The sequence below is a fragment of the Aythya fuligula genome, chromosome 14 (assembly GCF_009819795.1).
Source record: "Aythya fuligula isolate bAytFul2 chromosome 14, bAytFul2.pri, whole genome shotgun sequence".
Classification (NCBI taxonomy): Eukaryota; Metazoa; Chordata; class Aves; order Anseriformes; family Anatidae; genus Aythya; species Aythya fuligula.
In genome coordinates, this window is record NC_045572.1 from 5,569,353 (window position 1) to 5,587,906 (window position 18,554).

Sequence of the window (18,554 nt, forward strand, 5' to 3'; positions counted from 1 at the left end):
AGTTCCTAAAAAAAAAAAAAAGGATAAATCCCACTTAACAAAGGAGAGGGAAAAAAATCATGATTCTTCAGTGGTTCTCAGCTGCAGCTTGTATTTTAGAACTGAGAATATTGTTTTTTCTTGAAAGAACACAGTAAAAACAGAAAGCATTTGTATAGGAGAAACCAACTTCATCCAAATTATATCTGTATGCTAAGGGCCTTGGGTGTGGTCTTGCAATTAATAATCACATGATGATAATCTTGTTGATGTGTCTCCTATAAAAGAATGGTGGCTTATTTTAGAGTCAAAGAGATACAGTTAAAGAGATGTCTGTGCTAGTAGAGAAAATCTTGTTGCTGAGTTTAGATGATCGTAGGAGATAACTCCACTTCATGGGTTAAGGTGCCATTCATGAATCATCAGTTGTATGGCAGGTGGAAGATGTTATCTGTAGATATTTTATTTTTCTAGAAAACTGTGAACAAGTACAGTTTCATAGCTGAATAACACAAACACAGATCTTGACAGGCAGGGGGATTCAAGGGGAAAAATTGAGGAGAAAAATCGAGCAACACACAAAATTTTTGTGTCTTGCTGAAAGATAGTTGTCTTTAAGGTCCAGGTTGGCAGGTTGGAGTCCAAGTGTTTTCACAGAAATGCCCATAGTTGGATGATTTATTGATTTATTTGGAGGTGGATTGCAGGGGAAGAAAAACAAAACAAAACAAAACAAAAAAACAACAACAGCAAAAAACTATTGCTTTTGGTTTACTTCTCAACTTTGTTTTGGTTATTGCTTCTGTGGTATGTACCACTTTAAATAATAGAATTGCTGCTGCAATTCTAATCTGAAAAATAGGTTACTTTTTTTTTTTCTCCTCTGAAACCAGAGACTTGTATTGGTGTATCTTTCATGAGTCCTCTAATGTGGTTTGGAAATCGTTTCAGGAAGATACACATTTGTTGGAAGATAGTTTTCCTCACTGAATGAATTCTTGTGTACTCTATGGTTGCTGGACAGAAATAAATATATTGTAGGAAAATCATATTTATAGAGTACTACATTTAAAGCATGACTTAAAAATAACAACATTGTCCCTTTTCATTAAAATTAAAAGTATTTTTAATGATTTCTTCATGGTTTTAGTTCACTGAAAAAGGAAGTATCCTTAGGTTTACAGACTTTAGTAGACTTTGATCCTTCATGTGATCTTCATTAGGGTCTCGTTTAAATATGTCCTGCAGCATATGTTAACATGCACTGGTTCCTTGAACCCCTGTCTTTTCCGTCAATCAGAAGAAGAGGTGTTCTTTGGAAGTAATCAATGATGTCTGCTACCGATGAAAAATCCTGTGGGATGGAAAAATAAGAAGGTAATGGATAAAGTGTCAGAATTCTTAGCGATTAGTTAACTCAGTTTAGAAACCTTTTTTCTTTACAAGAGGTATCTTATAAGGTCCAGTAAATATCATCAGGTCAGCTGTCTTTCTTCCTGACCTAATATGTAGTTATGTTGATGTATGTGTATGATCTACTGAAGATGTGTTGTATAATGAATTTATGCAGATTCAGCATGTTTAATACACGGTGGTGGTGTATTTGACATGATGAAGTTGACTCATAAATTCAGAGAGTTTGGACTCAATCAGTATATGTGCTGACCAGTGTGTCTGACACCAGCAAATCCCGTGCAGTAGTACAGGATGTGAGTAAGCTAACCATCTGAAGCAAGGCAGTCAAGTTGGCAGATATGGATTTGCTCTCAGTCGTGTATTTCCATTATCTGGTGTCTTAGTGGTAAGAAAACACTCCCTAACAAATTGTATTGATTTCTAATAGCTGTATGCTAAGGCTATGAATTCACTCCATGAGTACAAACAGGAGAATCTGATTTTCCTTTCAGAAGTAACAATTGTAGGTATATCTGTAAAACAATAAGCAGAATTTCAATGGATTAAAATAGCTGCTAGATTAAGTAGCCTGACACTTAGAGAATGAGACAGGAGGCACTTCAAGATGAAGGGAAGTAGTGTGAAAAAACGCACAGTACCTCTTTTCCTTTTAAGCCAGTTCCTAACAAATATATCTGATTTTGCTCCTGGTAACGAATCTGGATGTTGTATACTTTATCTCTGTACAACACCATCAGTACATATGGATGAGTAGCAGTTTTTCTTGAGCTGTCTCTTACCAAGAAGGTTCCATCCTGAAAGATGAAAAAATGGAAGATGACAAATAAATGCTGCTTCTGGTTTTGATCTGCACAACAGCCTTAAATAGATCACTCATGCTTTTAAGGATTTTTTCTTTGTGAAATCTGCTATTTAAAATATTCACTGTCTGATGCAAAGTGCAGATATTTAGAGAGGGCTAGTGTCGTATGAGGGAGAGATGCCACTAATGGAGGACGTAAAATATGAAAGGCCTAACTCCGCTTCAGCCAGAAGACAATTTAGCTCCTGGTAAATTTAAATCAAGATTCCTCTGTGATCTGTTTAAAGGCAGCCTAAAATAGTGATTGTGGCTGTGTCATTTTGGTAGAGCCAAGGATATTTTCTTTTTCTCCTTCTGCTTTTCTTGGTTTCAGATTTTAAAAATCTTCCCTTAAAATAACCTGTCTGAAAGGCACTGGATGTGGTCTTATAAGCTAGACCTTAGCACAAGTCATTGAAATGCTGTACATGGCAACTTCAAACCATTGCATGTGCTGTGAGGCATCACAGATTAAACAGATTTCTCATAATTGTAGATGAGATATCATTTGTTTTATCTCTGCTTAAGCCTGGGTTTCACGTGCTTGAATCTGTACTTCATTTTGCTGGTAAATATGGCCTAGAAAAGGGTAGGACTCAACTCATCTAATTCAAGCTTAAAATTGGAATTTGTGACAAACTCTGTAATAGTGACAAAGAACTCTTTCCAGAGAACGTCATTCCTCCTAAGATAGGCAAGATGAAACTGCTCCCTTGGGCTATGAAAAACAACAACAGCCTGGTTTAATCTAGCTGCCTAACTTTTATGTGGGTAAAGATATGCAGGATGAACCCCCCAGTATAAAAGTCTATGTCTAAATGGAGCTTAACCTTATGGTGCAGTTTACTTTCACTCTTCTTATATGACTGCAGGGACATCTAGCTAGGCTATTAAGGAGGTGCTGAGAACCCGCAACAGTTTAAAGAGTACCTTGTTTATTTTTCGAAGAGCTGCTTCTGCTTCTGGCCGGCTAATATAAGCAACATACCATTCATCATTTAATGAATCCTGTATTTTTTGTGGGAGAGAAGAAAGCAGAAAGTCAACTGTCAATGGACTAATTTATGATGTTAACAACATTCTAATAAGTAGAGAGAAAATTGAATGTGAGGGATATTGGAACTTATGTGCAGAATGTATGAGCTTTAGGGATCATACTAGCATATAGTAGTATATGGTAAGTGACACTGAAAGATTTTAAAGTGATTTAATCACTTCGAAAATTATGGAAGTATTACAGACCTACCTGTTAAATATCTGCAAGTAAGGTAGGAAAACTGGTATTTCCAGATATTTTCAGTAAAAAATAGATTTTAAATCATGGCATCATAGAATGGTTGTGAGTTGGAAGGGACATTAAAGATCATCTAGTTACAACCCCTCTGCCTGGGACGCTACTGCGCTGACATCCTGTCTTTCTCTCTCTCCCCCCACTCCTGTCACCTTCCCCCCCCCCCCCCTTTTTTTTTTTTTTAACAATCATCTGAGACAATAGCACAGACTTCCTGTGAACTTAACAGTACTGGGCAACCATACGTGGCCACATCAGGAGTGGTTTGCGCTGTACTTGCCATGTTTAAAGAAATGTGAAACAAAAATGCACATAAAGTGGTTAAAGTATATGAATTGTCTACTTACCAAGGTTTTGTGGAAAGAGAAATTAATATGTAATGCTATTTGAAGACAATTGTTTAAAACCAAGTTATCCAGCAAACAAGTATTTCTCTTAGTTTGTTCTACTGCATTTTACTATTGTTTTACTTGGCAGAGACAGAAAAAAAAGGCACTAAATATTGACACAGAAGAGGAAACTGCAAACACCTACTAACATCCTGACAATGGCTACTAACTAGAAAAACTACTTTGAAAACAGTTTGCTTTTGAAATCAGATTATTTGATGTATTTAGCAGTTATGGTTAATACTTCTGATGTTTCTGTACCTCATCTTCCTCCGTGTTTGTGTGCTGAGCAGTCTGTCTGCTAGGAATGGGCAATGGAGGTCTTATATCAGCTGTCCCTCTTGACGGAGATCTGCTGTTGTTGCCTTTGAAGTTGTCAGATAAGAATAGAAAAAATATTGAAATGAGGAAATAATTTCATCTGGGAAATGGTATATGGTATAGAATCTTGATTTTGTGAGGCATGAAGAATTTGTATCACTCTGATACTGAGGCATTTTGAATTGATTTGAAATCAGATTTAGGCTGATGTATGAAATCTAAGTTCCTTATATAAATTGTTCCTTGGTGCACAGGGACACTAACTGAACTCTCGTAGTTCATAGTACCTTAAACTCAGATGAACTTGAGATATAGGTTGCATCTTTTTAGCTTCTGTACTAGTTACTTAGTTGAGAGCATCTCCAATTTCTTTAGGGACAAATTTAATATTGCCTCTTCAGATTCCTTGCCTTCTTAGCAAGAAACTAAAAAATGTCACTGTAAGACATTGGCAGGTGTTACCATATGCAAAAATCATTTTTTCTAAAAAAAATTGCTTTCTAAGCTTCCTTTATTTTTGGCTTACTTTTACAAGATGCAGTATATTTTACATGGAAAGCATTTTCTCCCTTTTTCGAGACTGTTAGTATACTATGATGATTTCTAGGCAGTGTTATTTGGCTTTCAACAGTGTTAGTTATATTTAAAAAGGTACTTATATGAAGTTTTGGCAATGATTTAACTAGACTGTAAGCTCAAACTTCATGGGAGAAGATCATCCTAGATTCAGATTAATGCACTCAAACTGCCTTGCAACCTTCAGTCATTGTACATAAAATCAAGGAATGCAGGATACAAACCTAGAGGGAAGCGAGGTGGTAGAGAGCCACTTGCAGACAGGCTTCTAGCACTGGTGTAGAAACAACAACAAAAATAGTAAGTACAATATGACACGGATATACAAGATTGCTGTGTTGTAAAATACTGATCTGAACTGTGAGCCTGTTTTACAGAATGTGATATCCTCTTGAGTCCTATGAAGGATGAGGACAACTTTCTCTTCCTTCTTTGCATTTTTCTTTCATTCTTTTTTTTGTAAGTATATCCACCATTAAAATTACTTGGAGCTCAGTATCCGGGAATGAAGTAGCCAGAGTCACTAGCAGGCTATCAAGATTTCTGTGTCAGGATTAATGAAGAAAACTACTTCATCTTGTTGACTTTTCACAGGAACTGGCTACATTATTCCCCTAAAGCAGGAAGCAGAGGCAACAGCTTGATAGATGTTTGTTTCTTTGGAGTCCCAGTTACAGAGTAACTTTGTAGGTTTTTTAACATTATGGAGGAAAGAGCAGTTTCTCATCATTAATGTTGCAGCTGTGGGTATGGAGCTACTGGAGAGTCCAGTGAAGGACCCTTCACACTAACATGGTAAGGAACTGGAGCATCTCACGTGTGAGGAAGGGCTGTTGGAACTGGGATTGGTTTGTCTAGAGAAGAGAAGGCTCGGGGGGATCTTCTCCATGCATATAAAAACCTGAAGGGAGGATGCAAAGAGGATGGAGCTGGGCTCTTTTCAGTAGTGCCCAGAGACAGGACAAGAGGCAGTGGGCACAAACTGAAACACAGGAGGTTCCATCTGAGCATCAGGAAACACATCTTTAATCTGAGGGTGGCTGGGCACTGGAATAAGTTGTCCAAAGAGCTTGCGAGGTCTCTCTCCTTGGAGATATTCAAAAGCTGGATGGGCATGGTTGGGGGCAACCAGCTCTAGGTGGCCATGCTTGACCAGGGGCTCCAGATGGCCACTGCAGCCTCTCTGTGAATGTGTAAGATATTATCTGACAGTGGCACTGAGCTCATACCCAGAGCATCATAACACTTCCATGTGCCTGTGTTTGGTTTACTTTCCTTCTTCTGCTTCATTTTTCTGCTATTGGTTAGAAAACCTACAATTCCTTTTTATGGCCTTTTTTATGATCCAGAGGTCTTTATTTTTATTTTTAATTGCTTCACCCAACTGGTTATAAATCACCTGTAGTTTTTTCCTTTACGAACCATATTTCTATTCTGTTTTAGTGAACTGCACAAAAAGCTCTGGGATTAATATATTAATTAATGCTGCAGAACAGGGGCACCCTATCACAACTTGTGATTCATGGGAAAGAATCAGCCGAATGTGAGCTTCTGCTATAGAAAACTACACAACACTGTTTGAATATAAGCAGAAGTGTTCATTGTGGAAACAGTTCATATGACCTTGCTATTGCTACTGCAATATTATTTCTACTTGGGTGTCAGCAGTTCCAGATGATGTTGGTAAATGGGAGGGATTCATCAAAGAACCATTACAAAAAAAAACAGAGATTAAACTATGTACTTCACACTTAGACTCAAGGAGCCCACTCTTAGTCATCAAAGGCTGTTGCATACTTCATCAGAAATCAAAATTTAATTAAGGGAACTTCCATTCTGGAAATGAAGACATAGTCTAATACATGGATGTTGTAGGTAGGAAAAGTTGTATTTGCAGCAAAGACCACAGTTTTAAATAAGTTAGTTTAATTAACAATTAAACTAACATTTAATGAAAGGGTCCTGCAGGTAGCAGGAGTGATGTCTTACAAATGGAAACTATGTAGGCCCTGAAATATTCCTTGACTTAAAAATGGGAGTGTGCGTTATGTCTTGGTTGTCTGGTATAAACTGTTCTGCTGAACACAGAACTTCAATTCTATTCAGGATTCTTCTTGGTAGTAGGAACACCACAAATTAGCGTGTAGTTGAGGCAAGGGGGCAGCTTCAAAAATGACTTCTTACAGTAGTTACCTTGCGTTCCCCAGAGCACCCTGTAGCCATATATATGTATGTATATATATATATATATATATATATATATATATAAATAGATTAAAATTCCAAAGGAATGATACAATGAGTGATACACACCTTTCTGCACCAGGCATGCTGTTGGATCCTGGCTTAGGTGGAGGCTTGATAGATTTTGATGGGAATGTATTGGAGCTGTATGGGGGCAAAGATAGCTGTGGCACTGCTCTTTGGGGTGCAGCTGTGGAGAAGAGGAGAAGAAAACTTAAGACCTATCTGAGACATTCTTAAATGAGTTAAAGAAATCCTGGCACATTACTGCTGTCTAGTTAGATAAACATAATGGAGGAAAATGTTTTCTAAAAAGTCTTTGATATGTTAGTTACGGGTTGCAACGTCATATGGTCAACTGAGAGCTTAAAATTAAATGAAAATAATTTGGAGTAGACATAAGCATTTAGTTTTTTTAAGTTCTATTTTTTAAAGCTACAAGTCAAACAGCTTAACTGCAATAAAACTGAAGGTGAAGCGTGACAGTGTGTCCTCTCTGTTGTGCTGCTTCTGAATAGCAGATTTGAGGTCATCTCTTTAAACTTCATTCCTTTATGAATGAACATTTCTCCCATATTAATGAACATTTCTCCCATATAATCATAACATCATCAAACTGAAACATTTTTTTACACTTCAGATCTTCACTACTGGTAAAAAGAGAACAGGTTAACTGTGCTCTTCGCCCTATTCTTAATGGAGTCTTAGAGGAAATGGTAGGCTGTAAAGACTTGGCCGAATGTTCTGCTTCTGCTATGAATTCACTTTACAAATTTTATTTTAGGAACCAGGCTTGTTAAGAAATTCATGAATAGTACTATTAAATGAAACAAGTTCTGGTTCTGTTCCTTAGAGTAAGTACCGTTACACAGAAGACTAGTACTAGCAGGGTTTTACTGAACATTTTGTTGAAAACTGAAAACATGCCTAGCTGTTTGATGCTGTGTGCAGATTACAAGTCTCAAATATACGATGTTTCAAAGTAAGAAATTCTGCTGTCTTGTAACTGACTGACCGGGGAAAGCTATTAGCTATTGATTTCCTGTGTTTTGTGGCTTTGCTATATAAATCTGCACAAGGTACATTGTAAGCATTCCACAGCCTGTCAAGATACCACCCAAGTTTTTTACATGGCTCTAAAGAAAGAGCTCTGGAAACTATTTTTGTAGTGCTAAAACAAAGAAAGACTTCACAGTAGAAATACTTACCATCTTCTTCTTCCTGGGGAACCAAGAGAAAACAAATGTTAGCAACTTATAGCAGAGTTCTTCGTAATATTTATCTTTTACAATACAAAGACCTGGAAGTTTGTGAATTTTGAGCATACTAAGGATCCTAAGAATCTAATATGTAGACTGTCACTTTCATCTAAAATGCTGGGGTTTCTGTCTTCATGCAACACCAAATAACGTTTACAGTTTTTGTGTTAAGGTACAACCATTATTTACAATTAAGTAAAAATCCCAAATTCTTAGGTCAGCATATGCTAAATAAAAAATAATAATGTATTAAAAAATCCCAAATCAAAAACTCAAACCTGAGGTAAACAAAATCACTCCTCCCGCGTCATTAAAAAAATGCTGGCCTTATTCTTCCTATCATCTAAGATAAAGTACTTAGGGAATAAGCTGAGCTTGAACTAGAGGAAATTATTAAATAGAAACTGTGTGCAATGAAAGATCCATCCTCATTCACTACAAAGCATGAAGAAACAAGTTTACTTTTTCCAGAATTATTAGCTTATACAGGTACTTCATTTTATTGTAGTACATATAATTTACAAATTTGTTTTGATACTATACTTACTTCAGGTCTCTTTTGTTGTGGCCAACCCTGCCTGAAATGAAACAGAGACGACAAAGCATTAATCACAGATAGAATATTAACCATTCATTTGGTGTGCATAGGGCTATATATTCAACTAAGACATGAATTTGTACTAAATTCTACAGTCCTATATGACTGCGGAAGCAATTTTTTCTCCTTGTAACAGTACCTAAAATTCTGATTTTCAGACATAATCTAAGATGGTATACTAGTCCTTAGCCAATCTTGATTATATGAACAAGCGATATTCTGAATGAATAAGATTAAAGCTACACTGATGAAATGTGTTTCAAGTCTGAAACACATTTTATAGTACTCAACAACATTGCTGGAGCATATCAAGAGCATTCCAGTCTTTTTCTCTGACGAATTATCTTGGCTGACTACCAGATCTCAATTACTTCCTTATTTTGTTTTAAATTCAGTCACACTGTTCAGCCTGTAAGTTGTCTAGAAAACACTGTTTATGCTATAGATAATATTTGCTGTGAGTTTTCCAGACTAGTAAAATCAGTAATAGGAAAGTAGGCCTTTCTTTTTCTTATGTCCTACACGAAATAGATATGGGATTCATAAATGAATGTTTCTTAGAGCGAGAACTTGGTCTGGTGGAAAAAACATGGATCATAGGTTTCTTTGTGCTACTAAGAAGTGAGCTGTGCCAAATGTAATGTCCCTTTCAGATAGGAATTGATAGACAGTTTCTACCACATTCACACTTTTCTGTAGCATGCAGCACATTCCATAAATATTGTTGAAACAAAACTTTGATGTCTTCAGCTACTGTTGGCACTGTTCACAATAATTTTCCCATCCCATGTAGCTTATCCGTATTTTTGTTAAATTTACTATATGCTTTTACTAAATTTCAGTTAAATGAACTCTTACTTGACAGGAGTTTGCTTCCTTAGAGGAGTTGGATTGCCTCTTTCATATCTGTCGCTTGGTGGGACAGGAGGTTTTGGCATCATTGCTAGCTGTTCTCCCAGGGATCTAAGGGAGGAGCAAGATGACGAAATAAAGACAAAAAATGGCTTAATGTGAAATAACTGACTAATATTGGCATCAAGAATCCCATTTCAAGAGGCAAAACTCTTACCTTAGCTGTGGAGTCAGAGGCTGTAAAACAAGAAGGAATAGTTAAGAGCTAAGGGTATCAAAACAGGTGAAAAACATTCATAAGCACCAAAACAGAAAGGCCTTACCTTATCAGGATAGCTTGGCTTCCTCCCTGAAAATACATGTACAAAAAATGTAACTGTAGATAATTAAACTTTCTATAAAACATGCAGTTTTGAATATTACTGAAAGAAAATTTTGCAGATTGAATCACTAGGTCTCCTGAGATATAAGCCAGAAGTAGATTTTGGCTGTATAAGAGGTGGCAAAATTGCAATTTTTTCAAAGTGGCACATTTTACAAAAATATTTTCTATGATTCAGCTTTGAATTACTAAAAAAATCTATGCCAGTATGTGCTAAATAAAAGAGGTTAGTTAGTAAATAAAAATCAGAGTAATCACATAGTCTCCTTAGCTTCGTTGTAAAATACAGTTTTCAGGTCTGAAATGCCATTTTGTTTTCTGTGGTTTTTTGTTTTTTTTTTCAGTTCTCAGCATTCTTTTAAGTCTGGATAATAAATTACATACAATAGCGTATGCAGAGTTTCATTAGCTTAGTATGCAAAAGTTGTTTCCTCTTTTAACCTGCTAAATATTCCTTTGTTTGCTCACTTAAATTTTGTAATTTTGTATTTATTTTTTTTTCCATGATGATTTCATAATGTCTTTCTGTTCAGTTAGTCCTGATCTACTTTCTAGATACGATTTCTCTCTCTTTGTAAGTACTGGCCACGTTATTTTTTTCTAAACAAATTACCTTATACGTGACTGGATTGAGGTGTTTGCTTGAGCCTTGCTCTTTTGCATGAATAATATTCAATCTCATAATTTTGAATAATAAAAAAAAACAGCCATCAGTGTTACCATAAGGAAATACTGACCTGATACTGGGGCTTCTCTTTCAAATGGTGGAGCAAGGCGATCCAGCGGGGGTTTCGTGCTTCTGTCTATAGAAGGAGCTGGGGCTAAACACAAAAACTGTGTAAGACAATGTGCTGGTACAGGTCAATATAATTTTATTTTGCATAGCCATGAATTTGTTTTACTTCTGAGAATAACAAGTGAGCCTTCTGTCTAAATAGTAGAAGGTGGAGCTGGGGTGATAGGAGATACAGGCAAAAGTGAAGTGGTAAAAGCTTTACAAAGAGAAAAACAGCTGTACTTACGTTTTGAAGGTTTGATATTTCTGTCTCTAGTCAAGTCATTGTTGCTTGGAAGAGGAGGAAAAGGTGGCAGCTGAAAAATATTTTACATGTGGTTAAAGTCACCATCTTCTTTCTATTTTAATTTTAGTGTATTAAACCCACAACACCACATCTGCCAATCTTTGTATATGATGCAGCACAAAGAATAGGTCTCTGCACAATATAGGAAGGATAGGAGTCATTAATAGTCCTGAAGAGTTACCTACATGCATGGTGGTGTTTTGCATGTGTGTATGTTTTCCAGATGCAGAATTACTTCTGTTTAGTCTCACAGAGAATATTTTAGTGGGATGCTGACTTTGGGGAGGACATGGATATGTCAAAGGAAGGAAACGAGAGATTCAATGATGCTGTTGTAGCTTTCCCCCTTGGTGCAGCAGGTTTTTAATTTTGAAATCTGGTGTTGAAATTACTGGATGTAAACTCGAAGTTGAGAAGTATGTATGAACCCTGTGATAATGATTGTTGCTGAGTGAAGCAGGGCAGAAAGGACTATGCTTTCTTATTGTGAGATCTGGGTCAAATAGAATTATGTTGCCAGAAGCAGCAAAAATGGTGAGGATGTTTTGATATCTAAACTTAGATTTCTTCAGACAAACACCTGCCTATCTTCTTTCTTATTCTGATGAATAATGCAGCAATTTAGGACACCAGTCTTGAGAATTCATGACATTTAGATGAGTCCTGTGTGTGCCATATACGTGAACTGTAACACTGGGTCAGACCAAAGATCTCTCTACCGCATCCTAAAATTACCTTTACATGTGTACATCGGTAGATGTTATGTACATCTGTGCTGGCATACATTGTCCCTGCAATGCATGTTTTGAACAGCACAATAGCTTCCAATTTCAAGGGTTTAAAAGGAAGAAAAAATGGAAAAATATATGTATGTCATCAGAGTTCTCAATATACAGTCCCTTATATGTAGTCTTAATTCAATTAGAAAGATTTGGAAAGAGTTATCCTTTTTTTTTTTTTTTTTTTTTTTTAACAAATATCATTAAAAAACAAAGTAGGATCTATTAAGAATCTCCAATGTAAATGGGAGAGGCATTCACAAGTTGATACAAATTTCCAGTGTAAGAAACAGCAAAGTAATGTGGATCAATTTAATATTTAACCCACCAAATTTTATTGTTTCCTGAAAAAAAAGACCCTGTAAGAGTTCAACTTTTTTAACAGCTAAAAGACTTTCTTCTTCCTCTCCGTACACTCTCTGAATAACAATAGCATTACACTTAAATTTCTACTTAGGTACCGGCAAAGAAAATATATGAAATATTTCATTTTCTATGAAATACCAAGAGAGAAACATACAGAAGCACCTCTTCCCCCAAATGAGGCTGGTACTGTGGACGGGCCAGGTCGCTGGGGTGGTACTGGAGGCTGATGTGATGATCTGGCTGTTGAAGGTCTGTCTAAAGAAAAAATCCCAAACTGAACAACTATGCAAACAGTTCTGTTATTTTATTCTTATTGGATCTTTACGAAAAAGAACCCTTGCAATAATTTGCATACTTTAAGTTAATATGTCATAAAACCATTAATTTAGTGCAAAATAGTTGCTTTATGATCAGTGTTCATTTGGGAGTTAGAGGCTCATCTGGCCCTTTGGTGGTGGTGACTGCATCTGCTGGGCTGTTGGCTCACACTGTTTATTTGTATTTCCTGCATGCATACAGTGTCTATGTGAAACACCAGCCCATCTAAATGACAGTGATTTGTACTCCTGTATTTTACTCCACAGCTGCAGGCTACTGAATAATCAGGTACAAAAAAAAAATGACAAGCAAAGAAAGCTGATCTCTTTCTTTTCCCAATTTTCTCTCTATTTTTTTTGCTGCTATTATCATAGCTTGCTGTATTCAAGGGACTGCTACTAAAGCTAAATTGGTATGCATTTATTTTTAACTTCAGGCAGCTTCCAAACCATAGGCCAAAGTCAGAAAGACACCAACCTGCAGTAAGTCTGTACCACTTTAATGTAAAACCTTCTGTATTCCATTACCAGCCACTTAAAATGCGGTTGATAATATGTGGAAACATCACTTATGATTTATTATTAGCACTTATTTTTTAGTAATTACCTATATAATCTGTGTTGTTCGCTAGGGATTTGGCAGGAAATATGACATTGTGGTGTGCTTCATCATTATTGGATGGAGGTGGCTCATAGCCATCACTGTCATGTTCTGCGTCCTCGGGCTCTTCTGTTGGTGATTCATAGTCAGCCTCATCTTCCTTTTCCTGATCATCATCAGGGCTTTCATAGTCATCATCTTCTTCCTGAAAAATGCATATAAAAGATGTATATTATTACTTCTGTGAAAAGCCACAAGGAAATTGCAGTAAGATACTTTTCACCCAGGAAGATATCAAGTTTTTAAAGCCATTTTGAATGTCTTTGTTTTAGATAGCATACAAGTTAAGGCAGCAGCAAACAATTCAGTGCTTCCTAGAGGAACACTGGAGCAGCAGTTCTTGTCTGTTGATACTCATTCTTACTTAATAGTATGTATTCGACAACCTGGAACTCAACTTGAAAAACACCAGAAAAAAGTGAGGTCTATGATACAGATCTTGCTCCTCTCCTCTGACCAGACCTAGCAAGATCACAGTGAAAACATAGTAGTGGTCACTGCACACATCTGTGCAATCTACCCTGACTTACAAGAAAACGTTTATTTAAATTTTCGCTGATATCTAGGCTGAAATTTCCAGACTAGCTCGCATCAGCTTAGCCCAAATGCATTACAGGTGGCTAGTTTTATCTCTCATGTTCCTAAAATATCAGTAAATCTCCTGTTTACCAGAAAAAAACGTTGGCACTGGTTTATGAGCAGTCTTCATAGACATGGACTGTAGATCAGTCAGCTTATTAATTTTGCTTGCTGGTTTGTATATGCTTCATCTAAAGACACTTAGCAAAGCATTTTCTATGTTGAATGGCAAAAAATATTCTTGCAGTCAGATGGCTGCAAAAAATTGGATTTTTCAAAAAGGAAACTTTGTAGAGAACAAAATGGCAAGATTTTGCCACTGAATAATACAACAACCTTTCCCTTACTAGCCACCTCTGTAAAGAGCTTGAAAGAGGAATATAAACTGCAGCTAAGGTTCTATGGGGAGCTGGTCATAGTCTGTGAGCTTTTACTTGAATGACTGGTACAAGTCTGCTGTTCTGAAGCTCTGCCCTATATTACTGGTCAAAGGCCCTTTTCTCAGTCAAGAAATTTGCAGCTCCTCCAATCATTCATGTTCCTGCTTCCCTTCTTCCTTAGCATAATACCAGCCTGCCATTATCCTCTCCATCCGTGCTGTCTGAAGTACGTAATGCGAGGAATGATAGAACATAGAAATCTGTTAGATAGAAATCTGTTGAACCAGTAGGTTTTGTTAGTGTGATACTCACAAATGAAGACCAGCCACCATCTTCTTGACCGTATCCTGCATAAGTAAGTATAACCACAGATTTTTAGCATGTACCATTTTAAAATATCAAGACATAACTTGACAAAAAGGACACAACAGATCCCACATACATTCTGAACATATTATAACATATTATGTCACAGGAACAAGGTAGACATTTTAAGGGCAGGCAGGCATACATGTGTAGCTCATATGTCATGAAAGATACTACAGATAACATTCTTACTCAAAACTAAGAGTACAGTTTTCCTTGTATGAGATGATATATGTGCTTTCATTTCAAGTTTGTAGAACTCTTCTTGCTGTAAACATTCTTTGAAGTAGAATGCTTTCAGAATGAGCATAAACTTCTTATCTCTTTAATACCATTATAGCTTTCATATCAAAAGTTGTGTGGTAGTTTTGTTTGTTTGTTTGTTTTGGTTTTGGTTTTAATTTCAGTAGGACTAGAGAGCATGGTATCTTGCAGAAGTATTAAGTGCTTTTGGTTTATAAGAAAATAATTTAAATGAAAATTCAGAGCATGGCATGGCAGACATCTGAAAGCTTGCCCCTTTTCTGTAGGATGCTTCTAGGAGTGGGTGCAGGGGACAGAAGTGTTGGAACAAATGTATATATAAGCACTGATGTTATGCATTGGGTTACAGAAAGGCAATTTGGGAGTGTTCATCTAAATTTTTCTGCTCTCTTCTTTCATCACCACCTTTTCTCTTAAAAAATATTTTCTTAGTTGTTCTACAATTGCTATCCTTGTTGGCAGAGTGCACCAACAATTTTCTGCTTCTTCATGCTCTCTTTTCCTTTTTTTTTGTTTTGTACTGTTTTGTTTCACTTATTCTGCTCTGCGAGGATTATCTTAATATTTCAATATTTTTATACAATATTTGTAGACAGACTACCTGTTATCACACTTACCTGGATTTTCAGGACACTTTTGTGTTTGGCCCCTATAACGAAGATGCAAACAAATAAGTTCTTTCCAATTGCAATTCTTAAATGTTTTAAGTATACAGAAATATATCCTAATAAAGCTAATGGTTAGGTTTAACAGTAAAATTAAATTTAGATATGTGAGTTTAACTCTGCACAAAATACCTGTTTCACACACAGGATCCTAGTGTTGGCTAAACTGTCTTGAAAAAGTTTTAAGTCAGTGAGGTGGAGTGTTTGGAAAGAAGTGGACTTAGTAAATAAATTTACTAGAGGCATCAGTCCTTGAAATGTAAACTTAAATAATTCCACTGGAGCTGCTGAAAGTCAAGTTCATAAATCCTTGTAGCACTGATAAGTATTTTTATGGTTTTCAATTCAAGTTTTAAACTCTAGCTAATGCAAAGGTACAAAGTCATGCCATCAGATGACTGAAAGCCATGTCACGTAGACCAGACCAGACTTAGATTTTCGTGGTATTAAATTCTTCTTTTCTCATGACTCCTCCACCCAAAGAATCAACATCATTGCATTTTTTTTGCTCTTTTCCTATTGCCAGAATATCATATTCAGTAAATCATAAAGCATTTTACAGTACAATGATATATGATTCTTTGACATGTGTTAATGATGACTCATTAATGTAATGATATGTGCCCAAGCTTTATAGATTCCTAAAGATTAATTTACTCAGATGTAAAATTATATTAAATTTATATGTTACTTGGTTTCAGACATTGCAGAAGTATCTACACTGTTCGTGAGCTCAGGCTTTGTTAATTTTAACAAATAACATTAACAAAACTGAGTTTTATTTTGCTACTTTCCAGGTGGTTCCTCCAACACACAGGTATGATTGATTGAACAGAAAACAGTACAGAAAAGATACGGCTGAAAACTTTGAAAAAGAAAGTCCTATGACTTTTCACTTACCATTTTGGAAAGAAAGACATCCTTCCTTCATTTCTGTTTATTTCTTGACTTAATTTACTTACAATTCTGTTTAAAAGAGACACAAAAACAGTGTTTTTGTTTGTTTGTTTGTTTTTGTTTGTTTGTTTGTTTGTTTTAAAATCCTTGAAACTTGTCAGTCACTTTCTTGGCTGCTTTCCTCCCATTTCCCCTTATTTTTTACAAAATGAAATCTTTTAATTCCTGCGTATTATTTAGAATGTGGTAAGAATACTTAATTTCTCTCCTTATTGCAAAGTTTTGCTATAGCAGATCCACCTAAAAGCTGAACTTTTTTTACAGAGAAAAAAAAAATCACATGTTGTTGGGTCACATTTAAAAATCAACATTAAACTCAGCAAGCCATAGAAACATTGGGTGTGGCAGACATCACACACTAGAACACTGCTTTAAATAGTAGTGATTGCATTTGTATTATTTTGCATGGAAAAAGTAGATAATGTTTGAGGAAACAGCTTCTTCTAAGCCTATGGTTGCATAAGCAGAAATAAAATGCAGTTCTGTGACTATTCTTTTCGTCTCCCTCCCTGCACAGCCAGGATGTACCTAAGAAGGAATCCCTTCAAGAAAGGAGGTGAAAAGGCTGATTCAGTTTCATGTTATAACACATTTGCAGGGCAGGGCAGAAATATTTATGAAGCGTATAAAGGGTACAGCTTTATGTCTAGGGAGATTTTTCCAAGTTGATGTGTTTGTGTGAAACTCATGCACAGTTTGTGTACAGCAGTGAGGTGAATAACAACCAGTGAAATACAGTCTGCAAAGACGTTTTGGTCAGGAACATGCACTCTTATTGCTGGCATCAATCCCTTCACTTGGGAGCGAAGGTTTTTGTACTCACTGAGTCCCTGAGAACAACTCTGGGGTTACAGGATTCTGTCATTAATGAGAAAGAGAATCAAGGCCACTGAGAGCAATACAACCCTGCTCTGTTAGTAATGAAGTTTACCTTGCTGATTACTTTGTTTCAAAGAAAGTTTTTATTTCAAAGAAAGCTTACAATGAGTCATAGTAATCTCATTATTATTTTTTTTAGGAAAGTCCCACTCAGAAAGTCCTGTCACAGCCAAAGCAAAAGGGTTACACACATCTGGTTGAAAATACCCCATTTTACTTCTAGCTGATATTATTCAAGTCTATCAGATTGTGAAAAAATCAGGAAACAAACGTATCCGTTTATGTTAGATTCTACATTCTGTAAAACCATAACTTTATTGTTTGCTAGTACAGATTTTTTTTTTTTCTGTAGATCTTAGATCTTGACGATCAAACTTTATATTAGTATTATAAAATTGTTGTTTGTTTGCAACTGCCAGGCAGTTAACAGTCTATTTTGTTTTTCTTCTTGTTTCATATCTTTTTTTTCTGCTACTTACCAACTTTGACCCCTACATTTTTCCAAATGAGCTCGTTTGTGCATCTCTCATGTCTAACTGCTTTTCTGTAGTGACACTTAAGTAAAACAAGCTTTCAAGCACTCTAATGATTTTTTAAAAAGCCAGCAAAAACATACTATTCTTTTAAACCTCAACCATGCAAAAATTCTTTCTTTTATTTCGAATATCTGTGCTCTTGCCTTTGTTGCTTTCCTGATATGCACCTTACTGAAATTCAGGTTGTGGAAAGTGCTGTGAAGGCAGATCTAGCTGCCAACAAGTATCAGGTAACAAGCAAATTCCAATAATTATGACTATACTGTCTGAAAACAATAAAAATCAGCAATTCAATGTTAGGGATAGGGACTTGGGGATAAGTATGAAAATAGGAAGGCAGAGGAAGAATATTTTTTGGTTTTCTAAGACAGTACTTTGCAGTTTTCTGATTTTAAACAAAATTTGTCGTACTTGCTCCTTTTGAAATAAATACATGTACAAATGTTAACAATCTAAGAATGATTACAGTATTACAGCTTTCTAAATATGATACCCAAAAAAATTGGTTATTAATCTCATACCCAAACAAATTGTATAGAGGACTAAAATTGCCGAGTCCTATGCCAAGGCTCCTC

General features: G+C 36.0%; 1 protein-coding gene across 3 annotated transcripts in view; it reads right to left on the bottom strand.

Moving 5' to 3' along the window:
• Positions 1–684: 684 nt before the first annotated feature.
• LCP2 (lymphocyte cytosolic protein 2) overlaps positions 685–18,554 on the bottom strand; it is a 37,343-nt gene continuing 19,473 nt past the window's right edge. For 2 of the 3 annotated variants that reach the window (XM_032197252.1, XM_032197251.1), the window contains 18 exons: positions 16,508–16,573; positions 15,560–15,591; positions 14,625–14,659; positions 13,300–13,498; positions 12,530–12,630; positions 11,171–11,240; positions 10,886–10,969; positions 10,090–10,115; positions 9,984–10,003; positions 9,773–9,877; positions 8,864–8,894; positions 8,266–8,278; positions 7,127–7,247; positions 5,038–5,087; positions 4,178–4,281; positions 3,167–3,244; positions 2,034–2,189; positions 685–1,333 (listed from right to left, as the gene is read on the bottom strand). In XM_032197252.1, coding sequence (XP_032053143.1) covers positions 1,211–1,333; positions 2,034–2,189; positions 3,167–3,244; positions 4,178–4,281; positions 5,038–5,087; positions 7,127–7,247; positions 8,266–8,278; positions 8,864–8,894; positions 9,773–9,877; positions 9,984–10,003; positions 10,090–10,115; positions 10,886–10,969; positions 11,171–11,240; positions 12,530–12,630; positions 13,300–13,498; positions 14,625–14,659; positions 15,560–15,591; positions 16,508–16,573 — 1,414 coding nt within the window. In that variant the 3' untranslated portion in view covers positions 685–1,210. The remainder of the gene's footprint in view (positions 1,334–2,033; positions 2,190–3,166; positions 3,245–4,177; positions 4,282–5,037; positions 5,088–7,126; positions 7,248–8,265; positions 8,279–8,863; positions 8,895–9,772; positions 9,878–9,983; positions 10,004–10,089; positions 10,116–10,885; positions 10,970–11,170; positions 11,241–12,529; positions 12,631–13,299; positions 13,499–14,624; positions 14,660–15,559; positions 15,592–16,507; positions 16,574–18,554) is intronic. The other variant, XM_032197253.1, reaches the window with a different exon arrangement.